The sequence below is a fragment of the Lathamus discolor genome, unplaced genomic scaffold (genome assembly GCF_037157495.1).
Source record: "Lathamus discolor isolate bLatDis1 unplaced genomic scaffold, bLatDis1.hap1 Scaffold_135, whole genome shotgun sequence".
NCBI classification, from domain to species: Eukaryota; Metazoa; Chordata; class Aves; order Psittaciformes; family Psittacidae; genus Lathamus; species Lathamus discolor.
The window spans coordinates 73,026-92,635 of NW_027069164.1; the positions used below are offsets into that span (position 1 = coordinate 73,026).

At 57.8% G+C, this 19,610-nt stretch overlaps 2 protein-coding genes across 2 annotated transcripts in view; one reads left to right on the top strand and one right to left on the bottom strand.

Moving 5' to 3' along the window:
* Positions 1-2,393, top strand: part of LOC136006271 (chromodomain-helicase-DNA-binding protein 8-like) — a 54,359-nt gene extending 51,966 nt beyond the window's left edge. The window contains 1 exon segment of the mRNA XM_065664308.1: positions 2,313-2,393. Within this exon segment, the coding sequence (XP_065520380.1) occupies positions 2,313-2,393 (81 nt within the window).
* Positions 2,394-2,705: 312 nt separating this feature from the next.
* SUPT16H (SPT16 homolog, facilitates chromatin remodeling subunit) overlaps positions 2,706-19,610 on the bottom strand; it is a 48,494-nt gene continuing 31,589 nt past the window's right edge. The window contains 10 exon segments of the mRNA XM_065664307.1: positions 2,706-2,908; positions 3,867-3,944; positions 4,896-4,941; positions 4,943-5,026; positions 7,327-7,359; positions 7,361-7,457; positions 9,242-9,411; positions 12,685-12,760; positions 14,258-14,370; positions 16,286-16,411. Of these exon segments, the coding sequence (XP_065520379.1) occupies positions 2,784-2,908; positions 3,867-3,944; positions 4,896-4,941; positions 4,943-5,026; positions 7,327-7,359; positions 7,361-7,457; positions 9,242-9,411; positions 12,685-12,760; positions 14,258-14,370; positions 16,286-16,411 (948 nt within the window). The 3' untranslated portion in view covers positions 2,706-2,783.

Consider the following 19,610-nt stretch of genomic DNA (forward strand, 5'->3'; position numbering starts at 1 on the left):
TCTCAATGGGACCCAATGGGACTCAATGGAACTCAATGGGACCCAATGGGACTCAATGGAACTCAATGGGACTCAATGGGACCCAATGGGACTCAATGGGACCCAATGGGACTCAATGGGACCCAATGGATCCCAATGGATCCCAATGGAACTCAATGGACTCAATGGATCCCAGTGGAACCCAATGGATCCCAATGGATCCCAATGGATCCCAATGGACCTCAATGGGACTCAATGGAACTCAATGGACCCCAATGGACCCCAATGGATCCCAATGGACCCCAATGGATCCCAATGGATCCCAATGGGACTCAATGGACCCCAAAGGGGGGACCCCAACAGGGGGGGGGTCCCAACACAAAGCGGGGGGGGGGGGGCCCATTGCCGATAAATAGAGCTCAACAATAGAAAAGGGGGGTTTTTGGGGTCAGAAAGGGGGATTTTGGGTCAAAAAAGGGGGGTTTTGGGTCAAAAAAGGGGGGGGTTTGGGTCGAAAAAGGGGGGTTTTGGGTCGAAAAAGGGGGGTTTGGGGTCCAAAAGGGGGGGTTTGGGGTCGAAAAAAGCGGGGTTTGGGGTCCAAAAGGGGGGGGTGGAGGGGGGGGGGGTTGGGGTCCCCCTCCGAAATGAGCAAATTTTTGAGGGAAAAGGGGAAATTTGGAAGGGAAAACGCAAATTTGGAGGGAAAAAGCGGAATTTTGGAGGAAAAGACCCAGGATTTTCGAGCGAACGTTGGGATTTTGGGGGAAAAACCCAAATTTTGATAAAAACCCCAAAATTTTCAGGGAAAGCCCTGCAAATTTCAAAAAATTTCAGAATTTTCAAAAAACACAAATTTTTCTCACAAATTTTGAGGAAAATGGCAAGATTTTGATGAAATCCCCCAAATTTTGCAGGATTTTGAGGGAAATCCCCAAATCTTGATGAAACCCCCCCGAAAAAACGCAAGGAAATGGCGAAATTTCACGGAAAAGCCCCAACTTTGGATGGAACAGCCCCAAATCCGGAGAAAATCCCCAAAATTCCACGGAAAACTTCAAATTCCAAGGCGAAACGTCAAAATTTACAGGAAACCCCCAAATTCCACGGAAAACCATCGAAATTCCCAGGAAAACCTCAAATTTTCGTGGAAATCCCCCGAATTTCAAGGAAAGCTCCGAAAATGGCCAGGATTTTGAGGGAAAATCTGGAAATTTCAAGGAAAAACCGGAATTCTGAGGAAAAACGCGAAAACTTCAAGAGAAACTTCAAAATTCCAAGGAATCTCTGAATTTTGAGGAAAACCTCCCAAATTCCGAGGGAAAAACATCAAAATTCCAAGGGAAACGGCGGATTTCGAGGAAAAACCCGAAAATTTCGCGGAAAAACTTCAAAATTTCAAGGAAACCTCCAAATTTTGAGGAAAACCTTCGAAATTCCAAGGGAAAAACATCAAAATTCCAAGCAAAACGGCGGATTTCGAGGAAAACCCGAAAATTTCACGGAAAAAACTTCAAAATTTCAAGGAAACCCCCAGATTTTGAGGAAAACCCTGAAAATTTCACGGAAAAAACTTCAAAATTTCAAGGAAAACCTCCAAAATTTCAAGGAAAACCTCCAAAATTTCACGGAAAATCTCCAAAATTCCAAGGAAACCTCCAAAATTTCAAGGAAAACTCCAAATTTTTAAGAAAAACCTCCAAAATTTCAAGGAAAACCTCCAAAATCCCAAGGAAAATCTCCAAATTTTCAAGGAAAACCTCCAAATTTTTAAGAAAAACCTCCAAAATTTCAAGGAAAACCTCCAAAATTCCAAGGAAACCTCCAAAATTTCAAGGAAAACCTCCAAATTTTTAAGAAAAACCTCCAAAATCCCAAGGAAACCTCCAAAATTTCAAGGAAAACCTCCAAATTTTCAAGGAAAATCTCCAAATTTTCAAGGAAAACCTCCAAAATTTCACAAAACAACTTCAAAATTTCAAGAGAACCCCCAAATTTTCAAGGAAACCCCCAAAATTCCAAGGAAATCTCCAAAATTTCACGGAAAACCCATCAAAATTTCACGGAAAACCCCACAAATTTCGCAGGAATCCTCCCAAATTTCCAAGCAATCCCTAAAATTTCAAGGGAATCCCCGAAATTTCACGGAAAACCCCCCCAAATTTCAAGGAAATCGCCCAAATTTCGCCGAGAGGACCCCCCCCCCGTCCCCCAATTTCCCCCCCCACCCCATTCCCCTTCCATTGACGCCAATGGGGCCCCACTGACCCCAATGGACCCCAATGGTCCCCAATAGGACCCCATTGACCCCAATGGACCCCAATGGTCCCCAATAGGACCCCATTGACCCCAATGGACCCCAATGGGACCCCATTGACCCCAATGGACCCCAATGGACCCCAATGGGACCCCATTGACCCCATTGAACTCAATGGACCCCAATGGACCCCAATGGACCCCAATGGGACCCCATTGACCCCATTGAACTCAATGGACCCCAATGGGACCCCATTGACCCCAATGGACCCCAATGGACCCCCAATGGGACCCCATTGACCCCATTGAACTCAATGGACCCCAATGGGACCCCATTGACCCCAATGGACCCCAATGGACCCCAATGGGACCCCATTGACCCCATTGAACTCAATGGACCCCATTGACCCCAATGGACCCCAATAGGACCCCATTGACCCCAATAGGACCCCCAATAGGACCCCATTGACCCCAATAGGACCCCATTGACCCCAATAGGACCCCAATGGACCCCAATGGGACCCCATTGACCCCCAATGGGGGGGTCCCCTTCACTTCCTCTTCTTCTTGGGGGGCCCCGGGGGGGGGCGATGGCTGCCGCGGCGCCCGCCCGGGGCCTTCCTCTTGCGCCCGCGCCCGCGCTCCTCCTCCTCCTCGTACTGGCTCTCGCGGTCGGCTGCAATGGGGGGCAATGGGGGGCAATGGGGGGTAATGGGGGTAATGGGGTAATGGGGTAATGGGGGTCAATGGGGTAATGGGGGGTAATGGGGGCAATGGGGGTAATGGGGGCAATGGGGGTAATGGGGGCAATGGGGTAATGGGGGGCAATGGGGGTAATGGGGTAATGGGGGGTAATGGGGGTAATGGGGTAATGGGGGTAATGGGGTAATGGGGGTAATGGGGTAATGGGGGGCAATGGGGGGCAATGGGGGTAATGGGGGGCAATGGGGGTAATGGGGTTAATGGGGTCAATGGGTAATGGGGGGGCAATGGGGTAATAGGGGTAATGGGGGACAATGGGGGAATGGGGGGCAATGGCAGCATTAATGGGGGCAATTGGCATCAATGGAGGTCAATGGGGATCAATGGAGGTCAATGGGGATCAATGGGGGGCAATGGGGGGCAATGGGGGCAATGGGGGGCAATGGGGGGCAATGGGGGGCAATGGGGGTAATGGCAAGCAATGGGGGCATGAATGGGGCATCAATGGGTCCCCATTGACCCCAATGGCCCCATTGACCCCAATGGCCCCATTTACCCCAATGGACCCCCATTGCCTCCATTGGGTCCCCATTGACCCCATTACCCCATTACCCCCATTGCCCCCATTACCCCCCATTGCCCCATTTCCCCCATTACCCCCATTGCCCCCATTGCCCCCCATTACCCCATTACCCCCATTACCCCATTGCCCCCCATTGCCCCCATTGCCCCCCATTACCCCATTACCCCCATTACCCCCCATTACCCCCATTACCCCATTGCCCCCATTGCCCCCATTACCCATTACCCCATTGCCCCCCATTGCCCCCCATTGCCCCATTACCCCCATTACCCCCATTACCCCATTACCCCCATTGCCCCATTACCCCATTACCCCCCATTGCCCCCCATTGCCCCCCATTGCCCCCCACCTTTGCGGGCCTCCTCTTCCAGCTCATCCCAGTCTTTGCCGCTCTCCTCTTCGCTGCCCAGCGACTCCTTGGAATACTCTGGAATGGGGAGGGAATAGGGCTGGGACCCATAGGGACCCATAGAGACCCATAGGGACCCATAGGGATACATAGGGGCCCATAGGGATCCATAGGGACGCATAGGGACCCATAAGGACCCATAGGGACCCATAGGGATCCAATGGGATTCAATGGGATCCAATGGGATCCATAGGGACCCGGCTGGGGACCAATAGGGGCCCGATAGGACCTCATAAGGACCCCATAGACCCCCACAGAACCCCATAGAGACCCCATAGATCCCCATAGAACCCCATATAGACCCCCATAGAGCCCCCATAGACCCCCATATAGACCCCCATATAGACCCCCCATATAGACCCCATAGAGCCCCATAGAGCCCCATAGAGCCCTATAGACACCCATAGAGCCCCATATAGACCCCATATAGACCCCCATAGACCCCAATATAGACCCCATAGACGCCCCATAGAGCCCCATAGACCCCCATATAGACCCCCATAGACCCCATATAGACCCCATAGACCCCCATAGACCCCCATAGAGACCCCATAGAGCCCCATAGACCCCCATGTAGACCCCATAGAGCCCCATAGACCCCCATGTAGACCCCATAGAGCCCCATAGAGACCCCACAGAGCCCCATAGATCCCCATATAGACCCCATAGACGCCCCATAGACCCCCATAGACCCCCCATAGAGACCCCATAGACCCCCATATAGACCCCCATAGACCCCATATAGACCCCATAGAGCCCCATAAAGACCCCATAGAGCCCCATAGACCCCCATAGAGATCCCCATAGACCCCCCATAGAGACCCCATAGTGCCCCATAGACCCCCATGTAGACCCCATATAGACCCCATAGAGCCCCATATAGACCCCATAGAGCCCCCATATAGACCCCATAGACGCCCCATAGAGCCCCATAGCGCCCCATAGCGCCCCCACAGCGCCCCACGGCACCTGACTCCTCGGCCTCGGAGGAGTAGTCCTCGTCGCTGTCCTCCTCCCTCCTCCTCGTAGTCCTCCTCGGAGGGGTTGAAGGTCTCGTCCTCCATCTCCGACTCCGAGTCGCCCACCTCGGCGTCGCTGCCCTGCGCGTGGGGCAGCAGTGGGGCAGCAGTGGGTCGCAATGGGGGTCAATGGGGGTCAATGGGGGTCAATGGGGGTCAATGGGGGTCAATGGGGGTCAATGGGGTCAATGGGAGTCAATGGGGGTCAATGGGAGTCAATGGGTGTCAATGGGGGTCAATGGGGGTCAATGGGGGTCAATGGGGGTCAATGGGAGTCAATGGGGGTCAATGGGGGGTCAATGGGGCTCAATGGGAGTCAATGGGAGTCAATGGGGGTTAATGAGGGTCAATGGGGGTCAATGGGGGTCAATGGGACTCAATGGGAGTCAATGGGGATCAATGGGGGTCAATGGGGTCAATGGGGGTCAATGGAGTCAATGGGGGTCAATGGGGGTCAATGGGGGTCAATGGGGTCAATGGGGTCAATGGGTGTCAATGGGGGTCAATGGGGGTCTATGGAGTCAATGGGGGTCAATGGAAGTCAATGGGTCGCAATGGGTCGCAATGGGTCGCAATGGGGGGTCAATGGGGGTCAATGGGGGTCAATGGGAGTCAATGGGGGTCAATGGGAGTCAATGGGGGTCAATGGGGGTCAATGGGTCGCAATGGAAGTCAATGGGTTGCAATGGGTCTCAATGGAGTCAATGGGGGTCAATGGCAGTCAATGGGTGTCAGTGGGGTGTCCATGGGGTGTCTATGGGGTGTCCATGGGGTCTCTATGGGGTGTCCATGGGGTGTCTATGGGTCTCTATGGCTCTCTATGGGGTCTCTATTGGTCTCTATGGGGTGTCCATGGGTCTCTATGGGTCTCTCTGGGTCTGTCTGGGTCTCTCTGGGTCCCTATGGGTCTCTATGGGTCTCTATGGGTCTCTATGGGTCTCTCTGGGTCTCTATGGGTCTCTATGGGTCTCTCTGGGGTCTCTATGGGTCTCTCTGGGTCTCTATGGGTCTCTATGGGTCCCTATGGGTCTCTATGGGTCTCTATGGGGTGTCCATGGGTCTCTATGGGTCTCTATGGGTCTCTATGGGGTGTCCATGGGTCTCTATGGGTCTCTATGGGTCTCTATGGGGTGTCCATGGGGTCTCTATGGGTCTCTATGGGTCTCTATGGGGTGTCCATGGGTCTCTATGGGTCTCTCTGGGTCTCTATGGGGTGTCCATGGGGTCTCTATGGGGCTCTATGGGTCTCTATGGGTCTCTATGGGGTGTCCATGGGGTCTCTATGGGTCTCTATGGGTCCTCTATGGGTCTCTATGGGGTGTCCATGGGGTCTCTATGGGTCTCTATGGGTCTCTATGGGGTGTCCATGGGGTCTCTATGGGTCTCTATGGGTCTCTATGGGGTGTCCATGGGTCTCTATGGGTCTCTATGGGTCTCTATGGGTCCCTATGGGTCTCTATGGGTCTCTATGGGGTGTCCATGGGGTCTCTATGGGTCTCTATGGGGCTCTATGGGGTGTCCATGGGGTCTCTATGGGTCTCTATGGGGGTGTCCATGGGGTCTCTATGGGTCTCTATGGGTCTCTATGGGTCTCTATGGGGTCTCTATGGGGTCCCTATGGGTCTCTATGGGGTTTACATCAGGCTCCAGCAGCGCGCCGCTGCGCATCCACCAGGGGGCGGTATAGTGCTGCCCAGGCTGCGCTGCCTCTGCTCTATTGCTCCCTATGGCTCCCTATGGGTCGCTGTGGGTCTCTATGGGTCTCTATGGGTCTCTATGGGTCTCTATGGGTCTCTATGGGGTGTCCATGGGGTCTCTATGGGTCTCTATGGGGTCTCTATGGGTCTCTATGGGTCTCTCTGGGTCTCTATGGGTCTCTATGGGTCTCTATGGGGTGTCCATGGGGTCTCTATGGGGCTCTATGGGGCTCTATGGGTCTCTATGGGGTGTCCATGGGGTCTCTATGGGGTGTCCATGGGGTCTCAATGGGGCTCAATGGGGCTCTATGGGGCTCTATGGGTCTCTATGGGTCTCTATGGGGTGTCCGTGGGGTCTCTATGGGTCTCTATGGGTCTGTATGGGTCTCTATGGGGTCTCTATGGGTCTCTATGGGTCTCTATGGGTCTCTATGGGGTCTGTATGGGGCTCTATGGGTCTCTATGGGTCCCTATGGGTCTCTATGGGTCTCTATGGGTCTCTATGGGTCTCTATGGGGTGTCTATGGGTCTCTATGGGTCTCTATGGGTCTCTATGGGTCTCTATGGGGTGTATATGGGGTCTCTATGGGTCTCTATGGGTCTCTATGGGTCTCTCTGGGTCTCTATGGGTCTCTATGGGTCTCTCTGGGTCTCTCTGGGTCTCTATGGGGTGTCCATGGGTACCTCTCCCTCGGGCTCCAGGAAGCTCCACCCCCCCCTGCTCGAAGAAGCCCTCGGGGTCGTCCACGATGGTTTTCATGATCTTGGTCCAGTTGAGCGACTGCACCCCCTCGGTGTACTTGAGGTCACAGGAGCTGCGGGGGAGGGGCGGTGAGCGGGGGGGGGGGGGGAGGGGGGGGAGGGGGGGAAATGGGGAGGATATGGGGGGGAGGGGGGGGGATATAAGGGGGGAGGGGGGAAATGGGGCAGAGGGGGGGATATGGGGGAGGAGGGGGGGATATGGGGTGGATATGGGAGGGGATGGGGGAGGAGGGGGGATGGGGGAAGAGGGGGGATATAGGGGGGGATATAGGGGGGGGATATGGGGGGGGGAGGGGGGAAATATGGGGGGATGTGGGGGGGGGATGGGGAGGGATATGGGGGGGGATATGGGGGGATATGGGGGGGAATAGAGGGGGGAGGGGGGGGAAATATTAGGGGAGGGGGGGATATAGGGGGGAATATGGGGGGGGAGGGGGGGGATGGGGGGGAGGGGGGATATGGGTGGATGGGGGGATATGGGGGGTGAGGTGGGGGGAGGGGATATGGGGGGGATGGGGTAAAGGGGGGGGAGTATGGGGTGAGAGGGGGGATATGGGGGGGAGGGGGGGTTGGGGTGGAGGGGGGGATATGGGGGGGATATGGGGGGGAGGGGGGAATGTGGGGATGGGGGGATGGGGCAGACAGGGGGGGAGGGGGGGAATGGGGGGGTAAATATGGGGGCGGAATGGGGGGGGATGGGGAATATGGGTGGGGGGGATGGGGGGTGGGGGGAAATGGGAGGAGGGGGGGATATGGGGGGGGTGGGGGGGTTATAGGGGGGTATGGGGGGGATGTGTGGGGGTTATGGGGGGATGGGGGGGGTTGTAGAGGGTATATGGGGGGGGGTGGGGGGTTTAGGGGGGGGGGATGGGGGGGGTGTGGGGGGATTGGGGGGGGAGGGGGAAATGGGGGGGTTATGGGACAATGGGGATGTCTCCATAGGACCCATAGGGATGGATCCATGGGGTCAATGGGGACCAATCTATGGGTCAATAGGGACGGATCTATGGGTCACTCGTGATGTTGCTATGGGTCAATAGGAGGCAATCTATGGGTCGCTGGGGACCGATCTATGGGTCCGAGGGGGGGATCCATGGGTCCATAGGGACGGATCTATTGGTCAATAGGGACGGATCCATGGGTCAATAACAACCAATCTATGGGTCAATAGGAACCAATCTACGGGTCGCTGGGGATGGATCTATGGGTCAATAGGGACGGATCCATGGGTCAATAACAACCAATCTATGGGTCAATAGGAACCAATCTATGGGTCACTGGTGATGGATCCATGGGTCAATAGGGACCAATCTATGGGTCAATGGAGACCAATCCATGGGTCAATAGGACCCATCTATGGGTCAATAGGAACCAATCTATGGGTCACTGGTGATGGATCCATGGGTCACTGGGGACCCATCTATGGGTCGCTGGGGAGGGATCCATGGGTCCGAGGGGGGGCACCCATGGGTCAATAACAACCAATCTATGGGTCACTGAGGATGGATCCATGGTCAATGGGGACCCATCTATGGGTCGCTGGGGAGGGATCCATGGGTCTGAGGGGAGGAATCTATGGGTCAATAGGAGCCAATCTATGGGTCAATAGGGACCAATCTATGGGTCAATAGGAATGGATCCATGGTCAATAGGGACCAATCTATGGGTCAATAGGAGCCAATCTATGGGTCAATAGGGACCAATCTATGGGTCAATAGGAATGGATCCATGGGTCAATAGGGACCAATCTATGGGTCAATAGGAGCCCATCTATGGGTCCACTGGGGACCCATCTATGGGTCCGAGGGGGGGCACCCCCATGGGTCTGCGCCCGTACTTGAGCCACTCCTTGATGGGGTCGAGCGAGGCGACGGGGATGGCGTTGATCATGGTCACCTTGCGCCCGTAGTCCTTGTACACCAGCACCATGTCGAAGTTCTTGAGGTGGAACTGCACCCGCTCGAAGTGGATCAGCTCCAGCTCGTCCAGCGTCACCACGAAGGGCGGCTGTGGGGCAGGATGTGGGGCGCTATGGGGCAGGGTGTGGGGTGCTATGGGGCACAGTATGGGGTGCTATGGGGCACAGTATGGGAGGTATGGGGTGGATATGGTGGGGGTATAGAGTGCGCTATGGGGGCACGCTATGGGGCGCTGTGGGGCACGCTATGGGGCAGGATGTGGAGCGCTATGGGGCACACTATGGGGCAGGATGTGGAGCACTATGGGGCACGCTATGGGGTGCTATGGGGCACAGTATGGGCAGTATGGGGGGGATATGGTGGGGGTATGGGGCGCTATGGGGCACACTATGGGGCACACTATGGGGCAGGATGTGGGGCGCTATGGGGCACGCTATGGGGCGCTATGGGGCAGGGTGTGGGGCGCCTATGGGACACAGTATGGGAGGTATGGGGCGGATATAGAGTGCGCTATGGGGCACGCTATGGGGCGCTGTGGGGCACGCTATGGGGCAGGATGTGGGGCGCTATGGGGCAGAGTGTGGGGTGCCTATGGGACACAGTATGGGCAGTATGGGGGGGGATATAGTGGGGGTATGGGGCGCTATGGGGCACACTATGGGGCACGCTATGGGGCAGGATGTGGGGCGCTATGGGGCACGGTGTGGGGTGCTATGGGGCAGAGGTGCGGGGTGCCTATGGGACACAGTATGGGAGGTTATGGGGGGGATATGGTGGGGGTATGGGGCGCTATGAGGGCACACTATGGGGCATGCTATGGGGCAGGATGTGGGGCGCTATGGGGCAGAGTGTGGGGCACGCTATGGGGTGCCTATAGGGCATAGTATGGGTGGTATGGGACAGGGTATGGTGGGGGTATAGAGTGCGCTATGGGGCAGGGTGTGGGGCGCTATGGGGCAGGGTGTGGGGGGCTATATTGAAGCTCTATAGAGCAATGTCGAAGTTCTTGAGGTGGAACTGCACCCGCTCGAAGTGGATCAGCTCCAGCTCGTCCAGCGTCACCACGAGGGCGGCTGTGGGGCAGGATGTGGGGCGCTATGGGGCACGCTATGGGGCAGAGTGTGGGGCACGCTATGGGGGCGCTATGGGGCAGAGTGTGGGGTGCCTATGGGACCACAGTATGGGAGGTATGGGGCGGATATAGAGTGCGCTATGGGGCACGCTATGGGGCGCTGTGGGGCACGCTATGGGGCAGGGTGTGGGGGTGCTATGGGGCAGAGTGTGGGGTGCCTATGGGACACAGTATGGGAGGTATGGAGGGTATGGTGGGGGTATAGAGTGCGCTATGGGGCACACTATGGGGCACGCTATGGGGCAGGATGTGGGGCGCTATGGGGCACGCTATGGGGTGCTATGGGGCAGGATGTGGGGCACAGTATGGGGTGCTATGGGACACAGTATGGGCAGTATGGGGGGGATATAGTGGGGATATGGGGCGCTATGAGGCACACTATGGGGGCACGCTATGGGGCAGGATGTGGGGCGCTATGGGGCACGCTATGGGGCGCTATGGGTCAGAGTGTGGGGGCACGCTATAGGGTGCCTATGGGGCATAGTATGGGTGGTATGGGACAGGGTATGGTGGGGGTATAGAGTGCGCTATGGGGCAGGGTGTGGGGCGCTATGGGGCAGGGTGTGGGGCGCTATGGGGCAGGGTGTGGGGGGGCTATATTGAAGCTCTATAGAGCAATGTCGAAGTTCTTGAGGTGGAACTGCACCCGCTCGAAGTGGATCAGCTCCAGCTCGTCAAGCGTCACCACGAAGGGCGGCTGTGGGGCAGGATGTGGGGCGCTATGGGGCAGGGTGTGGGGCGCTATGGGGCAGAGTGTGGGGTGCCTATGGGACACAGTATGGGAGGTATGGGGCGGATATGGTCGGGGGTATAGAGTGCGCTATGGGGCACGCTATGGGGCGCTGTGGGGCACGCTATGGGGCAGGATGTGGGGCGCTATGGGGCACGCTATGGGGCGCTATGGGGCAGGGTGTGGGCGCTATGGGGCAGCGTATGGGAGGTAATGGGTCGGATTATAGAGTGCGCTATGGGGCACGCTATGGGGCGCTGTGGGGCACGCTATGGGGCAGGGTGTGGGGTGCTATGGAGCAGAGTGTGGGGTGCCTATGGGACACAGTACGGGAGGTTATGGGGGGATATGGTGGGGGTATAGAGTGCGCTATGGGGCACACTATGGGGCACACTATGGGGCACGCTATGGGGCAGGATGTGGGGCGCTATGGGGCACGCTATGGGGGTGCTATGGGGCACAGTATGGGCGGTATGGGGGGGATATGGTGGGGGTATGGGGCGCTATGGGGGCACACTATGGGGCACGCTATGGGGCAGGATGTGGGGCGCTATGGGGCAGGATGTGGGGCACTATGGGGCACAGTAATAGGGTGCTATGGGGCACAGTATGGGTGGTATGGGGGGGATATGGTGGGGGTATGGGGCGCTATGGGGCAGGATGTGGGGCGCTATGGGGTGCGCTTTGGGGCGCTATGGGGCAGAGTGTGGGGCACGCTATGGGGTGCCTATAGGGCATAGTATGGGTGGTATGGGACAGGGTATGGTGGGGGGTATAGAGTGCGCTATGGGGCAGGATGTGGGGCGCTATGGGGCAGGGTGTGCGGCACACTATGGGGTGCTATGGGGCACAGTATGGGGGGTTATGGGGGAGGTATGGCGTGCTATGGGGTGAGCTATGGGGCAGACTAAGGGGCAGGGTATGGGGCACACTATGGGGTGCTACGGGGCAGGCGATGGGGGCAAGCTATGGGGCAGGGTATGGGGTGGGCTATGCGGCAGGCTATGGAGTACTATGGGATGCTATGGAGTGGGCTTTGGAGTGAGCTGTGGGGCAGGCTATGGGGCGCACTATGGGGCACGCTATGGGGCAGGACCCATGGCACTGACCCACAGCTACAGCTGGGACCCATAGGGCTGCCCCATAAGTAGGGCCACGACCCATAGGGCCGCCCCATAAGTAGGGCCACGACCCATAGGGCTGCCCCATAAGTAGGGCCGGGACCCATAGGGCTGCCCCATAAGTAGGGCCGGGACCCATAGGGCTCTGCCCCATAAGTGGGGCCGGAACCCATAGGGCTGCCCCATAAGTAGGGCCACGACCCATAGGGCTGAGCCATAAGTAGGGCCGGGGACCCATAGGGCTGCCCCACAACTAGGGCCGGGGAACCCACAGGGCTCTGCCCCATAAGTAGGGCCGGGGACCCATAGGGCTGCCCCATAAGTAGGGGCTGGGACCCATAGGGCTGCCCCATATAGTGGGGGGCGCTGGGGCTGTACCCATTCAGTGCAGTTGACCAAGGCGCTGCTGGTTGGCTGCAGGAGGCAGGTGCTGCGGTACGGAGCCCCATTGAAGCTGTGGGGGAGGGAGGCGGTGGGAGCCCCATAGGGACCCATGGGGCCCATAGGGACCCATAGAGACCCATAGAGACCCATAGAAACCCCATAGAGACCCATAGAGACCCCATAGAGACCCATAGAGACCCATAGATACCCATAGAGACCCCATAGAGACCCATAGAGACCCCATAGAGACCCATAGGGACCCCATAGATACCCCATAGAGACCCATAGAGACCCATAGAGACCCATAGAGACCCATAGAGACCCATAGGGACCCCATAGAGACCCATAGAGACCCATAGAGACCCATAGGGACCCCATAGATACCCCATAGAGACCCATAGAGACCCATAGAAACCCCATAGAGACCCATAGAGACCATAGAGACCCCATAGAGGACCCATAGAGACCATAGAGACCCATAGAGACCCATAGAGACCCCCCAGAGACCCCATAGAAACCCCATAGAGACCCATAGAGACCCATAGAGACCCATAAAGACCCCATGGACACCCCATAGAGACCCATAGAGACCCATAGAGACCCATAGGGACCCCATAGATACCCATAGAGACCCATAGAGACCCCCATAGATACCCATAGAGACCCATAGGGACCCCATAGATACCCCATAGAGACCCCATAGAGACCCATAGGGACCCCATAGATACCCCATAGAAGGACCCCATAGAGACCCATAGAGACCCATAGAGACCCCATAGAGACCCATAGAGACCCATGGAGACCCATAGAGACCCATAGAGACCCTAGGGACCCCATAGAGACCCATAGAGACCCATAGGAAACCCCATAGAGACCCATAGAAACCCTATAGGGACCCCATAGAGACCCATAGAGACCCCATACAGAACCATAGAGACCCCATAGGGACCCATAGACGACCCCCCAGAGACCCCATAGATACCCCATAGAGACCCATAGAGACCCATAGGGACCCCCATAGATACCCCATAGAGACCCATAGAGACCCCATAGAGACCCATAGGGACCCATAGAGACCCCATAGAGACCCCATAGAGACCCATAGAGACCCATAGGGACCCCATAGATACCCCATAGAGGACCCATAGAGACCCATAGAAACCCCATAGAGACCCATAGAAACCCCATAGAGACCCATAGAGACCCCATAGAGACCCCATAGAGGACCCATAGGGACCCATAGGGACCCATAGAGACCCCATAGATACCCCATAGAGACCCATAGGGACCCCATAGATACCCCATAGAGACCCCATAGAGACCCATAGGGACCCCATAGATACCCCATAGAGACCCCACAGAGACCCATAGGGACCCCCATAGAGCAGAGACGATGGGGGCGTGTCCTCCTCTGACCCCGCCCCCCGCGGCACTATACCGCCCCCTGGCGGCCGCGCCGCAGCGCGCAGCCTTGCACCCCCCCCATAGCCCTCCATAGGCACCCCATAGCCGCCCCATAGCCGCCCCACAGCTGCCCCATAGCGCCCCACGGCGCCCCCCGACTGACCCCAGCTCCCGGAAGGGCACCTCGAACTCCAGCTCCTCCTTGGTCAAGGCCTCGACCTTCTCGATGAAGCTCTTGAAGGCGGCCTTGAGCTTGTGCCGCATCTCCCGCTCCATCTGTGGGGCAGAGCCGTGGGTCCCGGGGCCCGCTATGGGGCAGGGAGCGGTGGGGCAGGGAGCTATGGGGCAGGGAGTTATGGGGCAGGGAGTTGTCGGGGAAGGGAGTTGTGGGGCAGGAGCTATGGGGCAGGAGTTATGGGGCAGGGAGTTGTGGGGCAGGGAGTTATGGGGCAGGGAGCTATGGGGCAGGGAGTTGTGGGGCAGGGAGTTGTGGGGCAGGGAGCTATGGGGCAGGGAGCGATGGGGGCAGGGTGCTATGGGGGCAGGGAGTGATGGGGCAGGGAGTTATGGGGCAGGGAGTTATAGGGGCAGGGAGCTATGGGTGCCACTGCCCGCTATGGGGCAGGGAGCTATGGGGCAGGGAGTTATGGGGCAGGGAGTTATAGGGGCCAGGGAGCTATGGGCACCATTGCCCACTATGGGGCAGGGAGCCGATGGGGCAGGGAGTTATGGGGCAACAGGGAGCTATGGGGCAGGGAGCTATGGGCACCATTGCCCTCTATGGGGCAGGGAGCTATGGGTGCCATTGCCCGCTATGGGGCAGGGAGCTATGGGGCAGGGAGTTATAGGGCAGGGAGCTATGGGGCAGGGAGCTATGGGTCAGTCTCTATGGGGCAGAGGCCACTATGGGTCAGGGCTCTGTGGGTCAGTGTGCGCTATGGGGCACAGGGCTCTCTGGGTCAGTCTCTCTGGGGCACAGGGCTCTATGGGTCAGTGTCTATGGGGCAGAGGGCTCTGTGGGTCAGTGTCTATGGGGCACAGGGCTCTATGGGGCAGTGTCTATGGGGCAGAGGGCTCTGTGGGTCAGTGTCTATGGGGCACAGTGCTCTCTGGGTCACTCTCTATGGGGCAGAGGGCTCTATGGGTCAGTGTCTATGGGGCAGAGGGCTCTGTGGGGCAGAGGGCTCTGTGGGGCAGTGCCTATGGGTCACTCTCTATGGGTCAGTGTCTATGGGTCAGTGCCTATGGGGCAGAGGGCTCTATGGGTCACTCTCTAAGGGTCACTCTCTGTGGGTCAGTGTCTATGGGTCAGTGCCTATGGGTCACTCTCTATGGGTCACTCTCTATGGGTCAGTGCCTATGGGGCAGTGCCTATGGGTCACTCTCTATGGGTCACTCTCTATGGGTCAGTGCCTATGGGGCAGTGCCTATGGGTCACTCTCTATGGGTCACTCTCTATGGGTCAGTGCCTATGGGGCAGTGCCTATGGGTCACTCTCTATGGGGCACAGGGCTCTATGGGTCACTCTCTATGGGGCAGTGTCTATGGGTCAGTGTCTATGGGGCAGAGGGCTCTATGGGTCACTCTGGGCCACTCTCTATGGGTCACTCTCTAAGGGTCACTCTCTGTGGGTCACTCTCTATGGGTCCGAGGGCGCTGTGGGGCAGTGCCTATGGGGCAGTGTCTATGGGTCACTCTCTATGTGTCAGTGCCTATGGGTCACTCTCTATGGGTCACTCTCTATGGGTCAGTGCCTATGGGTCACTCTCTATGGGTCACTCTCTATGGGTCACTCTCTATGGGTCAGTGTCTATGGGTCACTCTCTATGGGTCACTCTCTATGGGTCACTCTCTATGGGTCAGTGCCTATGGGTCACTCTCTATGGGTCACTCTCTATGGGTCACTCTCTATGGGTCAGTGTCTATGGGTCACTCTCTATGGGTCACTCTCTATGGGTCACTCTCTATGGGTCAGTGCCTATGGGTCACTCTCTATGGGTCACTCTCTATGGGTCACTCTCTATGGGTCAATCTGTGGGGCAGTGTGTATGGGGCAGGCTCTATGGGTCAGTGTCTATGGGGCAGAGGGCTCTATGTGTCACTCTCTATGGGGCAGAGGGCTCTATGGGGCAGTGCCTATGGGTCAGTGCCTATGTGTCAGCGGGCGCCGTGGGGCTGCCCCCCAAGTGACCTGCTCGGCGTAGAGGTCGTCGCGGTCGTGCATGTGCTGGTGCTTGCCCAGGTCCGTGGTGATCTCGCCCACCTCGGTGTAGAACTGCACGTCCGTGTGCCGCTTCTTGCCGAACAGGATGGCGTTCTGGGGGGCACTTGGGGGTCAGACCCATAGCGGGCAAGGGGGGTGTGGGGCAGACCCATAGATATCAATGGGGATGGGGGAAAGACCCATAGACATCAATGGGGATGTGGGGCAGGGACATAGACATCAATGGGGATGGGGGAAAAGAGACATAGGGGGCAATGGGGGTGTGGGGCAGGGCCATAGGGGGCAAGGGGGGTGTGGGGCAGACCCATAGATATCAATGGGGGTGTGGGGCAGGGCCATAGGGGGCAATGGGGATGGGGGGCAGACCCATAGGACATCAATGGGGATGTGGAGCAGAGACATAGGGGGCAATGGGGGTTGTGGGGCAGACCCATAGAAAGCAATAGGGATGTGGGGCAGGGACATAGGAAGCAATGGGGATGGGGGAAAGAGACACAGGGGGCGATGGGGGTGTGGGGCAGAGACATAGGGGGCAATGGGGGTGTGGGGCAGAGCCATTGGAAGCAATGGGGGTGTGGGGCAGGGGACATAGGGGGCAATGGGGGTGTGGGGCAGACCCATAGACATCAATGGGATTGGGGGGCAGAGCCATTGGAAGCAATGGGGGGTGTGGGGCAGAGACATAGGGGGCAAGGGGGGTGTGGGGCAGAGCCATAGGGGGCAATGGGGATGTGGGGCAGGGCCATAGGGGGCAATGGGGGTGTGGGGCAGGGACATAGGGGGCAATGGGGATGACTTGGGGGTCACCAGTTGGCCATAACAGGATGGCGTTCTGGGGGGCACTTGGGGGTCAGACCCACAGCGGGCAAGGGGGGTGTGGGGCAGAGCCATTGGAAGCAATGGGGATGTGGGGCAGGGACATAGACATCAATGGGGATGGGGGAAAGAGACATAGGGGGCAACGGGGGTGTGGGGCAGAGCCATAGACATCAATGGGGATGTGGGGCAGAGACATAGGGGGCAATGGGGATGGGGGGCAGACCCATAGATATCAATGGGGATGTGGGGCAGAGCCATTGGAAGCAATGGGGGTGTGGGGCAGGGACATAGGGGGCAATGGGGCTGGGGGGCAGAGACATAGGGGGCAATGGGGGTGTGGGGCAGGGACATAGGGGGCAATGGGGGTGTGGGGGCAGACCCATTGCAAGCAATGGGGATGTGGGGCAGAGACATAGGGGTCAATGGGGGTGTGGGGCAGGGCCATAGACATCAATGGGGATGGGGGAAAGAGACATAGGGGGCAATGGGGAATGACTTGGGGGTCACCACTTGGCCATAACAGGATGGCGTTCTGGGGGGGCACTTGGGGGTCAGACCCACAGCGGGCAAGGGGGGTGTGGGGCGGACCCATAGGAAAGCAATGGGGATGGGGGGCAGACCCATAGACATCAATGGGATTGGGGGGCAGAGACATAGGAAGCAATGGGGATGGGGGGGCAGAGACATAGGGGGCAATGGGGATGGGGGGCAGAGACATAGGGGGCAATGGGGATGGGGGGAAAGAGACATAGGGGGCAAGGGGGGTGTGGGGCAGAGCCATAGACATCAATGGGGATGGGGGAAAGACCCATAGGAAGCAATGGGGATGTGGGGCAGAGACATAGGGGGGCAATGGGGGTGGGGGAAAGACCCATAGGAAGCAATGGGGATGGGGGGGCAGGGACATAGGGGGGCAATGGGGGTGTGGGGCAGGGACATAGGGGGCAATGGGGATGACTTGGGGGTCACCAGTTGGCCATAACAGGATGGCGTTCTGGGGGGCACTTGGGGGTCAGACCCACAGCGGGCAAGGGGGCGTGTGGGGCGGACCATAGGGGGCAATGGGGATGGGGTTCAGCCCCATAGGGGGCAATGGGGGTGTGGGGGCAGGGCCATTGGAAGCAAGGGGGCTTTCTTGGAGACCCAACCCCATTGACCCCAATGGCCCCATTGCCCCCAATGTTGCCCAAAACCCAACCCCATTGATCCAAGCCAACCCCATTGACCCCCAATGGCCCCATAGCCCCCAATGCTGCCCCATAGACCCCAATGTTGCCCCAACCCAACCCCATTGACCCAACTCAACCCCATTGACCCAACTCAACCCCATTGCCCCCAATGTTGACCCAACCCAACCCCATTGACCCCATTGACCCAACCCAACCCCATTGCCCCAACCCAACCCCATTGACCCCAATGTTGACCCAACCCAACCCCATTGCCCCAACTCAACCCCATTGCCCCCATTGACCCAACTCAACCCCATAGACCCCAATGCTGCCCCATTGACCCCAATGCTGCCCCATAGACCCCAATGGCCCCATAGACCCCAATGTTGCCCCAACCCAACCCCATTGACCCCATTGACCCAACCCCATTGACCCCATTGACCCAACCCCATTGCCCCAACCCAACCCCATTGACCCCACTGACCCAACTCAACCCCATAGACCCCCAATGGAGACCCAACCCAACCCCACTGCCCCAACCCAACCCCATTGACCCCCATTGGCCCAACCCAACCCCATTGCCCCAACCCAACCCCATTGACCTCATTGACCCAACTCAACCCCATAGACCCCAATGTTGACCCATAGACCCCAATGCTGCCCCATAGACCCCAATGGCCCCATAGACCCCAATGCTGCCCCATAGACCCCAATGTTGCCCCATAGACCCCAATGCTGCCCCATAGACCCCAATGGCCCCATAGACCCCAATGTTGACCCAACCCAACCCCATTGACCCCATTGACCCCAACCCAACCCCATTGACCCAACCCCATTGCCCCAACCCAACCCCATTGACCCAACCCAACCCCATAGACCCCAATGTTGCCCCATAGACCCCAATGTTGCCCCAACCCAACCCCATTGACCCAACCCAACCCCATTGACCCCAATGGCCCCATAGACCCCAATGCTGCCCCATAGACCCCAATGTTGCCCCATAGACCCCAATGTTGACCCAACCCAACCCCATTGACCCCATTGACCCAACCCAACCCCCATTGCCCCCAATGGCCCCATTGACCCCAATGCTGCCCCATAGACCCCAATGCTGCCCCATAGACCCCAATGTTGCCCCATAGACCCCAATGTTGACCCAACCCAACCCCATTGACCCCATTGACCCAACCCAACCCCATTGCCCCCAATGGCCCCATAGACCCCAATGGCCCCATTGACCCCAATGTTGACCCAACCCAACCCCATTGACCCAACCCAACCCCATTGCCCCCAATGTTGCCCCA